The sequence below is a fragment of the Rousettus aegyptiacus genome, unplaced genomic scaffold (assembly GCF_014176215.1).
Source record: "Rousettus aegyptiacus isolate mRouAeg1 unplaced genomic scaffold, mRouAeg1.p scaffold_m13_p_2, whole genome shotgun sequence".
NCBI classification, from domain to species: Eukaryota; Metazoa; Chordata; class Mammalia; order Chiroptera; family Pteropodidae; genus Rousettus; species Rousettus aegyptiacus.
Genome location: NW_023416295.1, coordinates 170,598 through 191,802, shown reverse-complemented (window position 1 = coordinate 191,802; position 21,205 = coordinate 170,598). Strand labels below are relative to the sequence as shown.

Here is a 21,205-nt window from a genome sequence, read left to right as displayed (position 1 = left end):
AGGAAGGGATGGAGTTCTACCTTTGACTTTACATACTTCTCTCTTGCTTAAGCCTTAAGAAATGTGCGACTTTTGTAATTAAAAAGTAAGATGTTCTCAGCCACCTCCCGGGGGCCCCACTACTTAACCACTGGCTCCCCCGAAAGCACGCGTGGGGCGGGGCACGGCTGCCGTCCAGCGGAGATCTGAGGGCCACAGCACCTGCCGCTTCTGAGACCCCAACGGGCCTCCTGCCCGCGGGGACACGGGCGCCGGGTTTCGCTGCGCACGCGCACCTGGCGTCACGTCTCCGGCGCGGACCCACGCGGAGAGCGGGCGAGGCGGGTTCACGCGTTCGCTGTGCGTCGGGGCGGCGTGTGGGGAAGAGCGAGCCTTTCGGGGACCCCCCGCCCCGCCCGGCTGCCCGCGTTCTCGCGAGACGCGGGCGCACTTACGAGAAGTTGAGCACCGGCTGGCCCACGTGCGAGATGTGCACCTCCTCCAGGTACTGGAAGGGCTGCAGCGTCGGGAAGGTGCCGGCCCCCGGCGGGTCCGACAGCCAGGTGCCCAGCATCCAGGACAGCGGCTCCACCACTGGGCTCATCTTGGGGGGTTCTGGGGAGAGAGGGGAGGCGGTCAGTGGCCCCGGGTCCCCTAGGCCCCTCCTGACCGAGCGCTGTCGCCACGCGCTGGTCATTACAGCTAATCCGCGGGGCCTTCGTGAACCCGCCGCCCGCCAGGACGCGGAGAAAAAGGCCCGATGGTCAGCAAACACGCGCAGCGCCTGCACGGAGGGGCCGGGGCCCCCGCGGCCGGGCAGGGCTGCGGCGACGGGCGGCGGGGCGTCTGGGCGCGGGCGCTGTGACGGGCGGTTCCTCCGCGCCCCTGGCCGCTGGACCCCACGCCGGCCTCGCAGCACCCACTGGGCGCTTCTCTCTCACTCCGCAAGAAAGCCGCTGTCGCGGAAGTGTGAGGAACGACCCCGGCCTCGAGTGGAGGGGGCTCGGGCGGAGGGGCCCGGCCACAGGCCCGCAGGGCGCCAGGCCTCGCGCCCTGCCCGGCGTCCCGGCCGCCGGGGACTGGGGGCTGGCGAGGGACGCGCGGGGCTCCGGTGACCCTCCCGTCCGCCGTGTCAAGTGTCCTTATCCACAAAAGGAGCAGCTGTGTCGGGGGTGCAGAGGGGCTGCCGCGGGGGGCGCGGGAACAGGTCTGAGTCCCGGAGGCCCCCACTCTTCTGCTAGCCACGCCCACCCCCAAACAGCGGGGAAGCAGAGGGGCGCACCCCGCAGTCCGCTGGTGGCGCGGGAGGCTCGCGCGCAGGGCGGAGCCAAGGGGCCCGGGTGGCCCGGCCCGGCCCGCGCGGAAGACGCAGGGAGGGACGGGCCCCGGCACGGCCCTCCGCCGGCAACCCCGGGAAGAAGGGAGCCAACAGGCTCCGGAGGCCAGCAGTGCGCGAACGCGGCTGCGGCAAGTGGGCACCCAGGGGGTGGCCGGCAGCTGGCGCGCGACGCAGCCCAGGGCCCAGCGAGCACGCGCGGCGGGCGACACCGGGGACTCGCACGTCTGGGTTGTGCAGGGCCAGACCGCGGCAGGAGGGAGGGCGGGAGGCCGCTCCTCTCCCAGCGAGCCGCGCCGCTCAGCACCTCCTGGGACGGCCCCATGGCGGGCTTGGAAGTGGCGCTGGCGACAGTGGAGCCTCGACTGGGAGAACTTTGCTAACCAGACAACAGCAGAAAACGCAGCCGGGGTCCCAGTTACAGTCTTCGATGCAGGTGGGACACGGGCCCTGGGCCCGGGAGGGCTGCCGCCGTCTGGGAGTGGCCTGTGGCCCTCGGCCCTGCGTCCGCCGTCTCCTCCCGCAGGCGCACCTCTGGAGGGGAACGGCAGCCCGCAAAGAGCAGCTGACAGACGAAGGCTGCTGCCCGCTGCTGGGGCACTGCCACTCAGTGGGGGAGGCGCGCGGAACGCAAAGAAATAAGGAAAAGATGCGCAATTTAATGTACATTAGGTGTGAGCCAGAAGGGGAGCTGGGACAGGCCGGACATTTCGAGATCTTAAGATCGGCAAGGGCAGCCTTCCTGAGGAGTGTGCAGAGACCCGGGAGGGGACAGGGGCCCTGAAGCCACTCTGGAGAAGAGCGGCCTGTGCTGGGAGGAGCCAGCGGCCACTGTGGCTGCACAGGACGGCTGTGGAGGCCTTGCCTCTGAGCACACGGAGCCCTGGACAGGCCTGAGCGGGGCTGAGGTCTCTGGCTGAGCAGAGTGGCCGCAGCTGCAGGAAGCACCTGGCGATGGAGGGAGGTGGCCTGGTGGCTAGAGGCAGGGAAAGGGCCAGATTCTGGAGCTGATCTGAAGGGAGAGCCGGCTGCATCTGCTCAGATGCAGGACGAGGGGCGACTCGGGGGGTTGCAGCCTGAGCAACTGAGGCGATAAGCTGCCAAGACTGAGGAGGCGCTGTGCAGTCTGAAGCTTGAGACACTTGGCAACGGTCAGCAAGACTGCCCAAGTCCCATACTTTTCAAATAAACAGAAGTCATTACCTTCCAGACAGACACCTATGGCCTCGGAGTCTTCCCATCTGGCAGACGCCTGCCACCCTCAGCAAGGTGCTGAAGAAACATTCCTGGCAAACCTCAGGCTCTCTGGCAGCTGTGCGGCCACCTGCACAAGCACAGTGCAAGGCAGTGGCCACAGCCCACGCTGTCTCGACATCTCCATGCACAGAGCACGGCCTAGTCCGTGCCCAGGAGAGCCAGGGGCTGGGCAAGGGCAGCCCGGGATGCCACCCCTGCATCATGGTCCTCTGGGCTGACTCTGCAGCTGGAGTAGGGGCTCCCAAGGCAAGGCTGGCTCGAGCCGGGCCAGCTCAGCACCCTGGGTGCAGTGGTGTGAGGCGGAGAGTCTGGAATCTCACCCTGGGTTCCACAAGGAGCTGAGAACTGCAGCCTCCTCGACTCCACTTGAGCCTTCAGTGCATGCCTTACAGGTGCCTCACTTTGAGGGGCCCTTAGGAGAAGTGAGGAAAAACTCCCAGGGGCGCCCCCTCCCTGGATCACAGTGTAATAAAGGGTGGGGTGGCAATAAGCTGGCGGGGGCACTGATCTCCCTCTCTGGGCCCCAGGCCAGGGAACGGGTCATCCTGGCCCAGAGGGTCTGTGTGAGGAGCAAGGAGGGACACACGGAGCGTCCTGCAGGCTCGCCCCCTGCTCAGAAGATGTGGACCCTTCCCAAGCCCTTCTCTCTTGCAAACACCTTCAAACTGCTAGACTGCTCGCACAGAACCCACTTGCCAACACTCTTGCCAGGTCATGACTCGGCATGCTGCCCTGCTCCTAGGAGCTTTTCTGGGTGTTCTGTCCCTTCATCTGGAGGGCAAGGCCCAAGACTGTGGCCCAAGGAACCCACTCCCGGGGACCACGTGGCTGCAGTGCAGCCCCAGGACAGGGAACCAGAAAACAAAGCGCTGAAACCCTAGGGAAAATCTATCCAACCACCACTAGAAAGAAGCTGAAACAGTGTCCCCCAGGGAGAGGGGGACCCTGGGAAACAACAGAAACGATTCAAAAGGAGAAGAAACAAGAACAGGGTCAAAAAGAGGTGAAAACAATTCACACTAAAAACTGTGCCCCAGTGTTCACAGCAGCACAGCTCACAAGAGTCAAAAAGTGGGAACGCCCCAAAGGCCCTCGTCTGCTGGATGGATGAACCAACGGGCCACGTCCAGACAGTGGGATACGACGTGGCCGTGAACATGGGTGAAGCACCGGCACACACTGCAACACGGACGAAGCCAGAAGACGCTTTGCTGTTGCTAAGGGACGCAGCAGACATTAGCGGCCACACAGCGCATGGCCTCGCCTGCAGGAAATGCCACAGGCAAGGCCACGGAGGCGATGCAGCCCGGCTGGTGTTTTCTCCACAAGCTCAGGGGCAGAAGACACCGGCACCACTTCCAGGAGGCAGGGAAAGCAAGCCGGCCACGGGTCGGACAGGTGCTGCCGCTGCCTGCGGCACGCAGGCCCCAGCCGGGGGCGGCCCAGGGCGGCCCGGCAGCTGGCGGCCACGCGCGGGCGTCTGAAGCCCGCAGGCCCACGAGCTTCCGCGTGCGCCGCACACCGTTCCCGAGACCGGTCCAGAACGCAGAACTTCAAACAGCTTTGTGACTTTTAAGTATTGGTGGTTACGTGTTGAAATGATGAAGTTTTAGATAATGTTGGGTTAAGTAAAACGTATTATATTAAAAGTAATTTCATCGTTTCTACCTTTTTAATGCAGCTATGAGAAAATTTTAGATCACAGATGAGCTCATGCTGTCTTCCAGTTGGGTGGCCCAAGGCGGCCAGTTCTCAGCACTCGGGGACCCTCTGTCTATGATTCTTCCCGAGGACATTACTACGAGGCAGAGAGAAGCTCTGAAATTTTATGATACGTCACATCCCAGCAAAGCTAAAGAGAAAGGGTTCTGCACTTGTCTAAATGACCTAGTGTGAAAAAAAACCCATGGTGACTTCATTTTGTGAAAAAAGAAAAAGAGCAAAAACCTACCTCGAAGGAGCTTGGGTCGAACTGACAGAATCGTATTTCTTAACTGACGTACTAGTTTGGCCCAATCGTGTCAATTACTACGACCTGTTTATTCCTCTCCTAGGTATCTGCCCTACAGAACTACACTTCATTCACCGAAAGACAGGACAGGCGTGAGCCCCGGGCACCGGGCACCGCAGCGACGCTGGCGAGCAGAAGTCGCTGGGCCCACGTGCTGACGGACACTGGAGGGGACGTCGGTTCACGTTTATGTCCGGATGAATGAAATGCGGCCGACGGAACAGACTGGCTGCACGACGTGGCAGCTCTGCCGACACGCTACGCTTTGTAGCTGAAAACCAGAGAACTGTCCTTTCAAGTTCCTCTGAAAGACTCACGAACACTGACTTTTAAATGGCCAAAGAACACCCGTAAATTCCAAAACGTAGAAAGAGTTCCCACTACACTGTCCGAGACAATGCGGTGAGACTAGAAATTAAAATACTTTCAGATGTCCCTCAGAAACTCACTGCGGGAAAGAAAGCCAGACATAAAAAGTACAGATTCTGTGATTCCGTGCATGAATCCGGACCGAGGTGGGGACGTTCCACAAGGGTGGTGACACGGGTGTCTGCACCTGCCAAAACTCACCTGGGGGAACCCCGAACACTGTTTCACTTACGTAAATTTACCTCAGTAAAGAGGGGAAACTCCCCTAAAACAAACATAAACGGAAACACATCGGAGGCCCACACACCCTCTCTCTGGACCTGTTTACTAAGGTTACAACAGCACAGGGTCTGAGTAGCAAGTGACCCCAGCCTCAGAGCTGGGGCGTCAGGGCAGCCCAGCCCCCCCGGGCCCAGGGTCTGCGCCGCTGACGGCTGCCCCATGGGGACGAGGGCTGTCCGTTGCCGGCCCGGGGTTTTAAAAAATACTGATTTGAGGGTAAATGATCTCCATGTCTAACGATGTGCTCAAGTTACAACGCAACAGGCTGTGGTGCCATGCACTCTGTCCGTGCCCACCTGCCCACCGCTGGCCACAGCTGCGGTGCCCTGCCCTTCCAGCCCGGCCACACGAGGCCGGAGGTCGCCTGGCACCCCCCTCCGCGTCCCAGACCTGTGGCTCGCAGCGCGGCAGCCGGTGCTGGCATGGGGGCCGCGCGGACCAGCAGCCCCGCCGTGCAGAGCAGGCGACCAGGAGCAGACCCCACTGAGCAAGCAGGAGATCTGGGGGGACAGTGGGTGGTGAGGAAGGGGAGCACAACCAGGTCGGCTGGGAGAAAGGGGTTGCAGAATCTGAGCGAGGCCTATGGGACCGACTCCGCTGCCACCCTCAGGGCCGGGGGCTCGGGGAGTGCCTCCGTCTAGAAGCTGGTGGGCGTGCTGGAGTGTCAAAGATGGGCTGGGGGTCCCCGCCTCCACCCTCACTTGTTGGTAGGTAAAAGATGCTTGTCCAGTGCCGACAAAACGATGCCACAGGCAGACGGAGGCAGGACGGGGCACACAGACGGAGAGGCTCGGGGGGGCCTTCCGAAGAGGCCGGACCCCAGCTGCTCCTGGAGAATGGGCAGGACGGGGCACGGCAGACTGCGACGGGCCGGCACTCAGGCCATGTGACACCTTGTCAGCAGGCAAATGCAGAGCCCGGCCCATCCTGAGAGGCTTGAGCTCTGGGCCCGAGGCAGGACCAGACTGGACCTTTTGCAACTCGGGGTGCTATGCAGGGTCTTGGGACGAGACAGCAGTGCTGGCCAGCGGTCTGCTAGCTCTGGTCACGCCTATCCTCTCTCTCTTTGCTCCATGACAATGGCACCGGGCTAGGTCTGAGCAAAAGTTCGCCCAAAAGGTGGGGGGCTCAGGCAGGGGAGAGCAGGGCTGGAGGCGAGGAGCTGGGTGTGCAAAGCACAGCCGAGCGACGTGGAATGGAGGGACTGACCAATCCCGGCGACAGGGACCAGAGGTGGCCAAGGAGACAGAGGCTGGAAGTTAGAAGCCTGGTGGCCCAGAGGACAACCACCAGAACCGGGACATGGGAAGCGAGGCTTAGGATGCGATGTGGGTTAGGGAGGCGGGTAAGGAAGGGGGGTGCGGGAGCGGGGAGGCCCTCACAGGCTGGCAGCTAGAAGGGGACGGGCAGGGTCAGGGTGGAAGAGTGGGCCACAGGAGCCCAGGGTGGACACTGCCCCCAGGACAGGGCGGAACACCGGGGAGAGGCGGGCTCAGCCCAGGGTGGCGGGTGGGTGTCCGTCCAGAGGGGCGGGCGGGGAGATGGGCCTGGCTTCCGGCCTCTAACCAATTCTGCCTGGAGCCCTCCAATCTCAAGGCGCCTGTAGCCGGACTCTAGTGGCGGGCAGTGCACGCCCGGTCGGGTGGCGCCCCCACGGGGCCAGGGTCCGCAGGCGCTTCCGGACACAGAGCGGCCGGCTGGGCCCCAGCTGTCGGAGGCCGGAGCCCGGCGCGCGGACGCCCCAGCGCACCCTCACACTGCCGCGGGCAGCGTGCCCGAGGCCGGGAGATCCTCGACGGCTCTCCTCTCACAAGTCAGAAGAGACAAGCTGAGCAGAAGGGGACACTGTCACAAAGTCACCGGAGACTCTTCGGGACGCCGAGCTGACCCGGGGCACGGCCAGTCGAGGGAGGCCCTCCTGGCCTGCGGGGGCCTCGGCTGCGACGAAATGAGCTTCCGCTTGGACTAGGGCGGCGCCGCACCCCCCAGGACTCTGGCCGCCGGGCTACCCGGGCCCCCCGCGCCCCACCACGGACGCAGTCCCGCTGCCGGCCGCTCCTCCTCCGACCCCGGGCTCCCGCTGCAGCCCTGAGGGGAGCAACGACCAAGACGACGCTGACCTCAAACGCCAGGTCAGAGTGCGTCGACCTACATCCTTAGGCTTGTGCATTCAACCTATGTAGATTACACTGCATTAGAGAAATAAACATAAAGTGAATTTAAAAGTCAAACAAAAAGTATAAGGGATCTAGCCTATTTGCCACTCTTCAAGTAAGTCTGACAGGCTTTTCTATGCATTTTTTTTTCTGATTTCATTTTTCTTTTATTAAAATCTCAACCAAAATACTAAAAAATTTTTTTTAATTTTCTTCAAGAAATTTAAATTTTCCTTTTTTGGCCCGAGACAGTGAAAGCAGTCTTACCCATCCCCAAATTTTCTAAACTCCAGACACCGTCAAGGTTCTTCAAGGTTGTTTTCTGCCAATTGACAGGAAATGTCTGCACCTGGCTGTTGACTGCTCAGCAGGAAGTGAATGCCAACCCTGGAGGGTGCATTCTGGGAACTGTAGTTCTAAAAGATGACTCCTCAGACAAAAACAGAAGACAGACTGGAGGTGACCGAGTCTTAGAGCTGGGAGGGGAGATCAGGTCGAATTTTACGAAGATCGGCCAGGACAGACAGTCGAACGACGGGGCAGAGCGAGGAGTGGGCCTCCACCCCCCGCCGCTTTCACTGAGGACCCAGGGAGCGGCTGTCCACGAGGGACAAGGCCGCGCAGCCAGGCACACGGCGAAGGCTGCTTCTTTCTCAAACAGTCACTCTCGAAACATGTCTCTTTCTCTGTCTCCCAGAGGGCTGGCCGCCCACTCTTCTCAGCTCTAAAAGTGGACACTTAGAGACTGACTGCTCCGTCTCCTGGAAAACGACGCCACCGACAGGAAGCACTCACGAGGACTGTGGGGGCCTCCCCGAGGCGTCTCCCACCTGCACAGGCTCCGTGTCAGGGACAACGGTTTCCAACCCTGGCACGCTGGGAACACACTGACCAAACGGCATGGCAGGCGGAGAGCCAAGGCTGCCACCTGGCTAGCGCCGGCTGTCCCCAGTGGAAAGGGCACACCTGGCATTGCTGGTCCCTCTGGTCCCACTGGCATGGCACGTCAGGGGATGTTGCCCTTTAAAAGGACAGTCAGGCCCCCGCTGATTCACCCACCAAACAGAAAGACGCGTGTGCATGCCGGAAAAAAGGTATGACAGAAAACAGAGCAAATATTTCCACAAAATACAAAAGACACAAAAGGAGACCAAGTAATTACTGTTTGTAGATGTTATGGTTGATTACCTAGTTCATCCAGAAGTTGCAACTAAAAACTATCAGAATAAATGAATTCGATAAGATGGCTAGTTACTAAAATTGGTGGCTTTCCCATAGATGACCAATAACCAAATTAAAAATGAGGGAGGAGACTCCAGTTCCAACTCTGATGTGTAAAAAGCTTGTAAGTCATAACTCCTGTCTTTACAACAAGAAAAACACTGAACGAAATGAAAATCAATGACTCTTCTAGAACCCACTGGAGAGGTGGGGCACAGATGTCTTCCCGACACGCGGAGAGACGTGCTTACCTGGAGCCCGAACTGCCGGACACGAGAACGCTTGACTGTGACGTGGACTAAACGCGAGGGCTGTGCACACAGGTGTGAGTGCAACTCCACGAGGGGCTGCGGTCTGGGGGACCCCACAACTGCATGGGTTTCACTTCCAGGAACCCCACAAAGCCAAGAAAAAAAACCATCTCATGTCTCTGGCGGGGGAGGGGAAGAGAACATACTGAGCAGCCCACAGTTTTCTCCAAAAAACTGAAAAGACCGCCAGACTCCACCTCCCCTGGTGAAGGGCAGGCCCGATCCAGCCCCTCCAGCCTTCCTGTCTCACCCACCGGGAAAAGAAACCCTTGCCAAGGTCCCGGCCCAGGAACACAGGAGGCGAACCCGCGGAAATTTCATCCTGAGGGTGTGGAAGGCGCCCCTCCCCGCGCCGGTCCTCAGGGCTGCAGCCCCACAACAGCAGCACCTTCAGAACAAAGGAAGGCTCCTGCTGGGGTCCTAACAGCCCATGCCCCACACGCCCCACACGCCCCACACCTGCGAGGGGAAACAGGAGCCCAGAGGCACTCCCTTTGGCGAAAACCGTGGGGAACGAAGGGTTAAGGCTGCGGGCTGCCAGCAGGCCTGTCACTCTGCACTTTCTCACCCTTTGCTACAGACTCTTCCCCTTCCTCCCTGTACGTCCACGTCAAAGGAAATGGGTTAACAAAGTCTCATAAACAGCAACTCACAGGAGCTGAAGAACGATATATAAATTCAATTCCCTGAACACTCGCTCCCCCACCTTTCCTGGCCTCTCCTGGTCCCCCTCACCTCTGCCTCCGAGGGGAGACCACTCTGCGGAGTGTTACCCCTTGACTAATACCCGTTCCTTTGGCTCCAGCTTTGGCGTGGGTGTTGGATTCTTTCTTCACTCTCCGCCAAAGGCCCCTCTTCCTCTCTTGGAGCACGGCTGGGTCTCCCTGCGCTTGGAGAAATTAGCCCAGTCCTGCACCACTGGGACGGCCGAGGCCGAGGACAGAATCAGTGAACCTGAAGGCCCGTGCACGAACCCTCCCAAACTGAAATGCGAAGAGAGTGACGGATGAAAAAGTCCCCAGAATACCAGAGAACTGTGGGACAATTACAAAAGTGACACATGTGCACAACGGAACAGAAGAGAGAAGAAGAAATATGTGAAGGAACGATAGCTAAGAATTTTTCAAAATTAATGACAGTCACCAAACCACAGACCAAGGAAGCTCAGAAAACACTAAGGACGATAATACTAAAACTCCTGCACGTGAGCACTCATGCTCAAACTGCAGAAAGCCAGAGGAGGAAAAACCTTCCCAAGAGAGCAAGAATGGTAAGAACTGCAGGGGACTTCTCCTCAGAAGACACGCAGCGTGACCACAGCGGACTCCTACCTAGTGAACTACCCTTCGAACATGAAAACGCAAGTCGCTGCGAGTGGACGCGCCCTGCGAGAAACACCGACAGCACCTCGGGGACACGGCAGCGGCGGAGCCCTGGACCCACAGAGCGGCGAGGGGCGGCGGCGTGGAGGAGCGGCTGTTCAGATCCGGGGCGGGGACGGGATGGCGCGACGGGCGACCCCGCTGTGCGGGGCCAGAGGGAGGACTGCGAGGGCTCCCCGACACCGGCGCCGCCTGGGCCGCCGCGCAGCAGTGTCTGACGGTGCCCGCGGGCTGCTTGCACGCGTCCAGTGCCAACTCTAGGACAACCACCAGAGAAAGTTTCAAGAAGTATAACCGACATGCTAAAAGAGAGAAACGAAATCAAACGGTCAGTTAAAACCAGAGCGGGCAGGAGAGCAGGACACCAGAAGCAGCGAACAGAAAGCAGTCGCAACCGTGACAGGCACTGACCCGACTGTAGCAACAAGCACGTGTGTGACTGGTCTAAACACAGCGACTAAGAGCCTGGCTGTCAGATCGTAAAAACCCCCAACTCTTCTGTCTACAGGAAACCCACTTTAAATATAAAGACGTAGAGCAAAAGCAAAAGTACAGAGAACGATGTATCACGCTACCACGGACTGAAAGACAGCTGGAAGAGCCGTGTTAGTGTCAGGTGAGACAGACGTTCAGACAGAAAGACCGTCGGGGATAAAGGGGGGCGTGACGACAAAGGGGTCGGTTCTCTAAGGAGACACCCCGACCCTTCACGCGGATGCGCCCGACAACAGGGCGTCAGAACACGGGAGCCAAAAACTGACAGCTGCAAGGAGTAAGAGACTGTCCACCGTCACGGGGTGGGGGGCCGGGGGGGGGCTCCGCGCCCTCTGTGAGCCATGGACGCACGAAAGCAGTAAGGATGCAGCTGGACCCAACACCGTCCTCGACTGAATGTAACTGCCGCCTACGGATCACTGTGATGATCAATCCTGTGTGTCCACTCGACTGGGCTCAGGGACGCCCAGACAGCTGGTGAGAAAACTCTACGTCTGGGCGTGGCTGCGAGGACGCGCTCTTCTAAAACTTTCCCAAAAAATCGAAGAGAAGGGAACATTTCCTAATCCATTCTTTGAGGCCGGCATTACCTTGATAACAAAGGCACAAGAAAGGAAAAGTACAGACGAATACCTCTTAGGAACCATGATGCAAAAATGCTTAACAAAATACTAGCAAACTGAATTCGACAGCATGTTCAAAGGATCACACACCATGACCAAGTGGGATTTACTCCTGGAATGCAAGGACCTCGTTCAACACGAACACGGATAAATGCACTACGCCACGGCAACGAAATGAAGGGAAGCCACATGGTCATCGCGACTGATGCGGGAAAAGCATCTGGCAAAATTCAGCGCCTTCATGATAAAAACACTCAACAAAACAGGATAGAAGGAACCAACCCCAACATAATAAAAGCCAAAAATGAAAAGCCCACAGCACACGTGACACTCAGCGGTGAGACGGAGGCGTTTCCACGCGATCAGGGGGAAGGCGAGGTGCGCACCCATCGACCACCTCCCCGCGACACCGGGCTGGAGGTGCCAGCCGGAGTGGCGAGGCCAGAAAAGGAGATGAAAGGCGCCCGAGTGCGAAAGAAGGACAGTCACTCACTGTTGGCAGACGATGTGATCTCATATGTAGAAAATCATACGTGCCACAGGAAACGCTGTCAGAGCTAACGAGGGACTTCAGCGGAAGCAGGACGCGAAGCCGGCGCACGAGAACCAGCTGCGTCTCTGCACACTAACGAGTGGCCTGCAAAGGGACCAGGCGCAGTCTCGTTCTAACAGCGTCGAAAAGCACAGGTCTCTCAGGCATTAACTCAACCAAGGAAGTGAATGACTCAAATGATGGAAACTGTAAACACTTCAAAAAAGTTAAAGACGTCAAGAGCACAGAAATAAACCTTCGCCCATATGGTCGAACGATTGCTGGCAACAGTGCCAAGGCCATTCGATGGACAGAGGACAGTCTTTTCAACTCATGGTGCTGGGAAAACTGGATATTCCCAGGTAAAAGAATAAAGTTGGACCCTTACTGAATATCATATACAAAAATTAACTCAAAATAGATCAAAGATCTAAACATAAGGCCTAAAACAATAAAATTCTTAGATAAAATCAGAGGACAGAGGACAAAAGCTTCATGACACTGGACCTAGCAATGATTCCTTGGACATGATACCAAAGGCACAGATAAAAGAAAAAACACAAATTCGACTTCATGAAAAAATTTTTAAATTTTACATCAAAAGGCACTGTCCAGAGTAAAAAGGCAACCCACAGGATAGGAGAAAGTATCTGATAAGACACAGATACGCAGAATATACAGAGAACTCCTAAAAGTAATCAACAAAAAGCAAACATCATGATTCGAAAACCAGCAAAGGACCCGAATCCGACATTTCTGCACAGACGATACACGAGCGGCCCACAGGCACACGGGAAGGTGCCCCACACCCCCGACCAGCAGAGACGCAGGCGGAACCGCAGCGAGACGCCACCTCGCGCCCGTCAGGGCAGCTGTCGGCGGTGCCGACGAGGACGCGGGGGGACGGGGGCCCCACATGCTGTCGGTGGGAACTAAGACGGAGCAGCCGCCTTGCAAGAACAGTGTGGCGGTTACTCAAAAAACAACAGAACTCTCAGCAACCCCATTTCTGGGTAAGTACCCCAAAGGATGAAGCAGGGTTGCAAAGAGATCCACATGTGGAGGGAAGTAACCCACGTGTCCACAGAGAGGTGAAAGGGTAAACAAAAATGATCCAGCCACACAAGGGAATATGACTTGGCCTTAAAAAGGAAGGGCCCACAGCATGGGCGAACCTTGAAGATGTTACGCTACGTGACGCAGGCCAGTCATAAAAAGATAAATGCTGTGTGATTCCACTTACGTGAGACGCTTGGAGCATCCATAATCACAGAGACGAGGGCAGAGATGGTGGCTGCCAAGGGCTGGGGGAGGGGGAAGGGCGAGGTACGGTGTCACTGGTACAGAGCTTCAGATGTCCAGGCTGTGGGGATGGACAGTGGGAATGGCCGCAGAGCAACGTGAATGTATTAGAACCACTGAAGTGCGCACACAGAAATGGTTAAGATGGTGAAGTTTTTGTTATATGTACTCTAAGTCAATATAAAAAATGGGCAAAAAAATGAAATGAGCTTTCAAGCCACAAGAAGACACAGAGGAACCGTAAAGACACACTGCGCAGTGAGAGACGCCAGCCTGGAAAGCTACGCGCACTAGGCCACAGAAAACGCGCAGCCCAGCGGGAGGGGGGCGGACAGGGACAAACGGGAGGGGCGTGGGACTGGGGGGCGGTCCAGCTATTCTGGACAATCCAGTACTGTCAGGGTGGGCACGAAAGGTTATGCATTTGTCAAAATCCAAATGGGAAACAGTGAACCTTGATGTAAACTATGGCCTTAAGTTAGGGACGATGTGTCAGTATCGGTTTGTAACTTGTACCAGATGAACCACAGGACACAGGTGGCGAGAGGTGACACTCAGACACTCATCGCAGAGGGCGCTGTGCAGGGGGAGGCGGGAGTCTGTGCTATGTGCGGACTCCCTCTGGAAATCTAAAACTTTCCTAAGAAATAATCAACGGAAAGTAGAGTGCAAGTAAAAACAGATGAAAGAGGAATATCGAATACTGCAAAATGCTGAAGCTAGAGGATACGTACACGGGGATCATTAGGCTTTCTGTTTAATTTGTGTATGGTCAAGATTTTCCACAAAAAAGTTTTTAAAACTCCAGATGAATTCAGGAATTATATGTATATGGAATAAAGCCACAAGAAACAAACGCGGCAAGTACTAAATCATTCGCAGGAGGGAATGGCGGGCTCGTGCGTGAGAGAATGAACACCCGCGAGCGAGGTGGGCAGCAGCGCGGGCGGGAAGTGTGCTCACCCTCCCGGCTCACGGAGGTGCTGAGGACACACCCTGAAGGAATGGTCCCAGGTGCCGAAACGTCATGACGCCAGGAGTTAGAGCGGACTCAGGGACAGAGCACCGTGTCCCGTGAGGATGACGATCAGCACCAGCTTTGCAGAGGGCACTTGAGATGAACCTGCGAACTGCAGAGCCCCAGGACCCACCGCGCACGGGCCCAGACGCGCCGCTGCAAGGGATCTGTTCAAAAATAAAGGCACTGGCTAAAGATCATGGATGATCAACATGTGCATGGCCCCTCAACAACAAACCCAAACGACGACTGAAAGATTTCCTCACTCGTGACTGACGTCATACAGAATGGTGCCGGGAGCCATCGAGAGAGCGAAGCTGCTGAGGAAGACGTTAGAGAGAGAGAGCCGGTGGTGAGCACAGACCCCAGTGGGGGCTTGGCAGGCCCTGAAGACCAAGCCGGGGCGCCCTCCCCCTCCCCCTCCCGCTCCTCCCACAGCCAGCGGAGTTCCCTCCACTCCCGGCCAGTGGACGCAGAAGAGGCACAGACAGGCCCCGTTCACCAGGCCCCGGGCCACAGGGTCCAGCACACACCTTCCCACCCCTCCATCTGCCAGCAGCGCAGGCACCTGCTGACTGGTCTCCACCTTACAGACAAAAAGCTCCCTTGGGGCCATGCTCCCTTTTGGCTACTGTCCATTTTTCTAGCTCTGCTTCAGGGCTAAACCTCTTACACTAGTACCTCAGCGCCACACCCCCGCCCTCAATCCTGCTCCATTCCCGCCACTCCAAAGAGACCTGGTCACCAGTGACCCCATGTGGCCGAGTCCTGCCATCTCTCTATTCTGATTAGAGCTGTACCCAGCCCAGCCTGGAGCAGCCCTGACACCCTTTCCCAGAGGGCCCCCACCCCCGCTCCCCTTCCTTCCCTGGATCCTCGTTGGCTGCACCTCTACAAACACGGCCCCTTCTCCAGGTAACGTCATTCAATTCCAACCTCAAACACCACTGACCTCGCCCGACACTGCATGCACACCTGCGCACACGCACACCTGCGCGCACGCACAACGTTACAAGGCTGGGTGCTGGCTCCCTGGCATCAGCACCTAAGGAGTATCTCAAACTCTATTCCTCTCAAAAATCATTAAATATTTATAAAAAGAAGGAAAAATTTGGATACAATAAATAACGGTGAATGAAGAAACCGACAAATGTCTACGCGCAATAAATTACGGTTGCTTGCGGGGGGCGGGGCTTGAGAGTGTGGAGCTGTGATCCACAGGGTCTCACCCGGAGGAGGGGGACGTGAGGGGCTGGGAAGATGGAGTACAGGAACTGACGCTTCAAGCACTTGCAGAAAATTAGGCTTCAAAGGTTGTTTTTAAAAGCAGAAAGACATCCACTAGAATGAGAAAAGATAAAGAAAGCCTATCAAATTAAAAAATAAAAGCAACCCCAATCCCAGTTTATCAGTAATCACAATTATAAGTAGATTAAAATACTCCACAGAAAAATAAAGGTTCTCAGACTGAGTAAAGTATAGCTCTAAAATAAAGGAATACAAAAAGGTTAAAAATAAGGAAACAAAGAAATAAGCCTTGAAATGGAATAAAAAGGGACTTTTCGTGGTGGTAACCGTCAGGTACATGGCCGCCTCTAACGACGTGGTCTTGAACTATAAAGCAAAACTGGAGAAAGGGGCAGAAGAGAAACACGGGAGGAAGTAAACACAGTAAGTTAGGAAACAGACCTGTCGGCTAGTACAAATGAGCTGGATCCTGCCTCACGGTCGCAGGGAGAACAATGTAACCAGCTCCTGGAAAGGACACATTCCCCTCAAGACACAAGGAAACGCTCAGGAAAAGCCTGCGTTAAGCCACAGTGGAGTCTCAAAAGGTTCCAAAAAGGTCTCTTTAAATGACCACATCACTAGACCTTAAAACGATAAAACTTAAACACAATTACAAATGAATTCGCTCCCTTCCCACAATCTAAGCAGTTGTGAGACCGCCAGTGCCCTTCTACAGCCCGCGGTGAACAGAGCATTAGGACTGAGACCAGAAACCCCTTAGAAGTGAGGCGTGCTGGGAGCAGCATGAGGCCGCCCAGGGCTGGGCCAGAGGGGCCGAGGTCCAGGCTCACTCGTGGGCGTCAAGAGATCGGGCATCAGGAGACAGAAACTGGCCTGAAGCACTTCCCTCCCAGGAGCAAGAACCACCACAAAACGAAACTGAAGAAAGACGGGAGGATTCGTGCAGCAGAAACCACGCTCGTCTGGGAAGATGTGCAATACTGACGAGCTGTCCGGCCGAGAGAAACAGAAAGTTATCAAAAGGTAACATCAGGGGAGAGAGACTCCAAATAGGACTTAGAGGTGCCAAGAAAATACAGCGTGTAGACCTGGGGTCAGCCTATCACACAAGAACCTTTGCCCACCTGAGTGCTAATTACGTCTCCAATAGACACATGCTGATCCAGATTAAATGCGCAACATGACAGGAAAGCGTCCTACCCTCAACATGTAAAGGAGATCCAGAAACCAATTTTTACAAATACTAAACAGTAAACTATGGGGAAAAGCAGAAACAGCCAATAAACACATAAAAAATATATATCTAACCTATCCGTGTAGGCACAAAGACGCATACCGAAAAGCAAAGAAAACGGTCGAGAAGATGACATGCCAAATCTTAGTTGCAACAGGAATAAAAGCTGGGCGGCAGGTGAGAAAGAAATTTTCACCACTTCTTAGGCTAAGTGTTTCTGCAGCGTTTTAAATTTTACAAAAGAGCACGTGTTCTGCTTGAAGAGATGTTTAAAGCTTCAGACTATTATTGTTTGAAATGACTTGAGTCCAAGGACAATCGTTACGATGTGAACGATGTGAACGGAGAGAACCTCCCTGGGACTTTAAGCGCCTGCTGTCGTTTTCCTAAGGCTACGACATTCTACTTGATTTCACACCAGATCCCAGCCCACTGGAATTCAGTCTGCGGGAGCTGCACCCCAGAGGTTGCTCCCCGGTTCCAGGAAGCCAGGCGTGCGGGGCGCACTGGGCGCGCCAGCTTTCCCAGCTGACCCGCCTGCCTGAGAGAGGTCAGCGCTCGGCCTGGGCCATCTACGAGGCACAGCTGCAACCAGAGCCCTCTCCGGCTACCAGAAGCACCCGAGCAAGACCCCTCCTAGGGACAGGGAGGAGGCCGAGGGGACCGGTACTGACCACGGCTGGGGGCCGGCAGGCTGCTGGCGTGGGGCGCGCTCCCTCTCTGCAACTCGTCCAGCTTCTCCTGCAGCTTGCGCACCTGGCCATCGGAGCGGCTGACCCTCTGGCGCAGGCTCCTCAGCTCGCCCTTCTTCTTCTCCACCTGCCCGCGCAGGCAGCACACCTGGCTCCGGCTCTGCCGGGAGGACGAGCAGTAGGAGTGCAGCGAGTCGATGAGCCTGCAGGCGCCCGACGCGGACAGGATGACCTCGTTGATCGACATGGGGCTGGCGTCGCTGTGCTCGCTCTGCACGGCTTCTGCAGCTGGCTTCGGGGTGACGTCTGTCGGGGGCGCGGAGGGGCTCTGGGAGGGCTTCTGAGGCGTCGCGGTCAGGGATGAAGTCGGGGGACTCTGAGCGAGGCCCTTGTCGGGCCGCAGGCTGGTCCCGCTGCAGCCGGGCTCCACGTCTCTCTTCAGCCTCTTCCGGTCCACGGGCTCGCGGGGGACCGATGGCCTCTCTCGAGTGTGCCTGGAGGAGAAACTGTAGGAATGGAGCGAACCGATAAACCTGCAGGCCCCGGACCCGGGGGGCGAAAAGTCGTCCTTAGAAATGCCGCTCTTGTCCACCAGGCCCCCGTCGGGGGCGCTGCCGCTCTCAGTGCTGGTGTCTCCGGCAGGCGCGCTGGCCGCTGCCCGGCTGCCGGATGTGGCGGCGGCCAGGGCATCACCTGGAGGTCCCTGCGGAGACTGCTGGGCCCGCTCCTGAAGCGCGGCTTTGTGGGCAGCCCGGGGGGCGGTTTCGCCCTTCGGCGCAGCCCGCTTCACCTTGCAGGACTCGGCCTTGGCCGTCAGGTTCTCGCTGGAGGACGCGGATGAGCCTGCAGTGCCTTTTCCATCGGCCTCACTCGAACGTCCCCGCAGGCCCCCAGAAGCCTTTCTGGTACCCCTCCTCCTGGTGCGGCCATGGCCGCCAGCACCCCTCTTCTTCTCAGGAAGGTGGAAGATGGAGGGCACAGCCGTGGGCTTGAGCAGGCGGTGCTGGTCCTCCAGCCTTCTGGAGAAGCTGTCTTTGGTGAAATGTTCACTGCAGAGAAAGGAGTACTTAGTGGGGGTCCAGTTATCCCTCTGCACAGCTTTCAACCACTGCATCAGACGTTTGGAGTCCTTTAGGGGGAACCTGCAGGACAAATGACAAAGGAATCAGGAAGAAAGCGTTCCGTGACTCCTCCCACAATGATCAACTAAAAGCAAAACAAGTGTTTTCGCAAACACCCAAACCTGTGTCGACTTTACGCGTTTACAAATGGAGTCAGGATTTAAGGAACACCTTCCACTTGCCAGTTACTACTAGAATAGAAAGATGGACGAGCCACTGTGTATCCTCGAGCAGCGCACAGTCGTGGGGCGATGGGACTGGGGGTGGACAGCTCGTCCAGAGAGCCCTGCAGGGTCACTGCGTGCTGCTGGAGAAGCACAGGGTGGTGTCCAGACAGCAGGAGAAGCTTCGGGAAGCCTTGGAGATAGATTCAAGAAGCTCACAGCTGACCAACCCTCCCGGTGTGCCTGGGATGCAGGACACTGGGTGCTGAAAGTAGATGGATGGTCCCCTTGGTTCGAAGCCAGGCTGAGTGTCGGCCAGCGGAGATGGAGCCAGAGGCCAGAAGAGCGTCCCCACGCACAGCACGGCGCCTGGCCCAGTTGGGCTCAGGCAGCTGCGAGTGGGAAAGCAGCCCGGAGGTCGGGCTCCAGGCGCAGTCGGTTCTGCTTCCTACTTGCTTCCACCACCCGGAGGAACACTGCCCCTGCCCCGGGGGAGGGGGGGAAGCAAGACTTCTCAGTAAGGCAAGACCTACTGTCGGAAACTCTGACCAAAGTGTGCACGTGGGGGCCGCCAGCCCCACGGGAGGCCCTTGGGCCTACCTGAGGCGGCTACGGTCTGGCAGCTCAGGGAGTTCTTCACTGAGCGGCCTTCTAAACCCTCTCAAAGCTTTGTGAGCTGGTTTCCCAAAGACCCCCAATTCTCACGACCTTTGCCCTGACCCAGGCAGATGGTTATGACTGGCCAGAGCAGCCTCTTCTGTAGTACTTTGCCTCGATTTCCAAAACAGTAAAAAAAACTTTTGGGACCCAGAGCCTCCGAAGGAAACTGAGGAAAGCGTGGTGGCTGCTCGGAAAAAAACATACTATTTCTAGTTCTTTTCATAGATTATAACAACCTAAGACTTAAATGCACAGTGCAAACTTTTCAACAAGAGTCACTCAGGTCTTTAAAGATTGAATACTAACACCCTGCAACGTAAAACAGAAGTAGCTCTTCTGTTCCCTGTTCTGGTACCTCCTGCACCCAGGTCAGCTCCAGAAGGTCCCCAGGAACCGGCAGGCACCCCGTCCAATGTGGGTGATGGGGAAGAGGCCAAGAGAGCCCCTTCCAGACTCGGGGCAAGCCTGTCCGTGAGGCGGCTGCCCTGCTCCACCACGCAGAAGGCTGTCGGAGCTTCTCCAGGGACTCACCTCACTGCCGGGGCACAGCTACCTTTCCTTCCCCCGGGCTGCGCGACCCTTCCAGCAACACCGCGCCTGGAAGCCGTGTTAATCCACGGGCTACGCGATGCATTTGCTCCCCACATTCCTGATGGCGGAGGTCAAGGCAGCCTCCCCCGCGATCAAAACAGGAGAAAAGTCACAGGCAACACCAGAGAACAACTGACCTAAGGAAGAGGTTTCCAGAATACAGTTTCTAGAGAGCGGCGGCGCCAACCCGAATCAATGGAGCGCAGGCGGCCGCGGGGTGGGCAGGACAGGATGGTGGAGGCCCCGACGTGGGTGCCGGGTGGCCGCGGGATAGCTTCCTGCTGGCCGCGGGGTGACCTCCAAGTGGGCGTGGGGTGGCCGCAGGGTGGGCGAGGGATGGGGTCCGGTGACCGCGGGGTGGTCACTGCGGGCACGGTGGTGGCCACAGGGGCCGCGGAGTGGGCGCCGCTGGCCGGGGCGGCCGATGCGCCCGGCCCAGAGACGTCGGCCCGGGCCAAGGTCACACAGCTCCCGGCGCTGACTCACCCGCGCGACCGGCCCCGAGGCCCGGGGCGGAAAGTGCGCTCTCGGGCCGGGCCGCGCGGCCTCAGTTTCCCCGGCGCGGGCCCGGCCGGGCGGGGGCGTGGCCGGCGGGTCGCGGCTCGGTTACCTGTGGAAGGAGACGGCGCGCTTCTCCCCTTTGCCCTGCCGGTTGGAGCAGTTCGCAGCCGCGCAGCAGATCACCATCTCGGGCCTCGGGCGCCGCGCCGCCGCCAGACTCCGGCCCTCGCCTCGCCGCGCCGAGCCCGAAGCGGGACCGCCCCGAGGGGAGGCGCGCGGAGACACGGCTGCGGGACGTGGGAGCCGGCCCCCGCGGCGCCGTACGGCAAGATGGCGGCGCCCGCCTCGGCCCGCCGGCCGCCGGCCCTGGGCGCCCGGGGTCTCAGGCGCCCAGCGGGCCGCTGCCCACTGCTCGCCGCGCCGGGGGTGGGCGGGGGAGCCCGGCCCAGCGGCTCCGTACGGCGACATGGCGCGCCGGGCCCATCCGTACGGCAAGATGGCCGCGCCTGCGGGTCCGGACGCATGTCGGGACGACGCGCTCGCCCCAAGGCCTCGCTGCCCACCTGCGCCTACTTCCGCCGCCCCGGCGGATCGCTGCCGAAGGCATCGGCGCGAGCGCCGTGGGCCGCCGGCCACTTCGGCTCCCGCGGCGGGCGCCCCGTGCCGGGCCCCGCCGTACGCCAAGATGGCGGCGGGCGCGCTTCCGCGCGCACTTCC

The 21,205-nt window shown here is 58.1% G+C and overlaps 1 protein-coding gene across 4 annotated transcripts in view; it reads right to left on the bottom strand.

The window, feature by feature from the left end:
• The window catches only part of THAP4 (THAP domain containing 4), a 30,197-nt gene extending 9,032 nt beyond the window's left edge, over nt 1–21,165 (bottom strand). Inside the window, exons 1-3 of one of the 4 annotated variants that reach the window (XM_016135150.2) lie at nt 21,052–21,165; nt 17,434–18,593; nt 435–594 (exon numbers count right to left, since the gene is read on the bottom strand). In XM_016135150.2, coding sequence (XP_015990636.2) covers nt 435–594; nt 17,434–18,593; nt 21,052–21,095 — 1,364 coding nt within the window. In that variant the 5' untranslated portion in view covers nt 21,096–21,165. The other 3 variants (XM_016135149.2, XM_016135151.2, XM_016135153.2) reach the window with 3 other exon arrangements.
• Between the last annotated feature and the right edge of the window lie 40 nt (nt 21,166–21,205).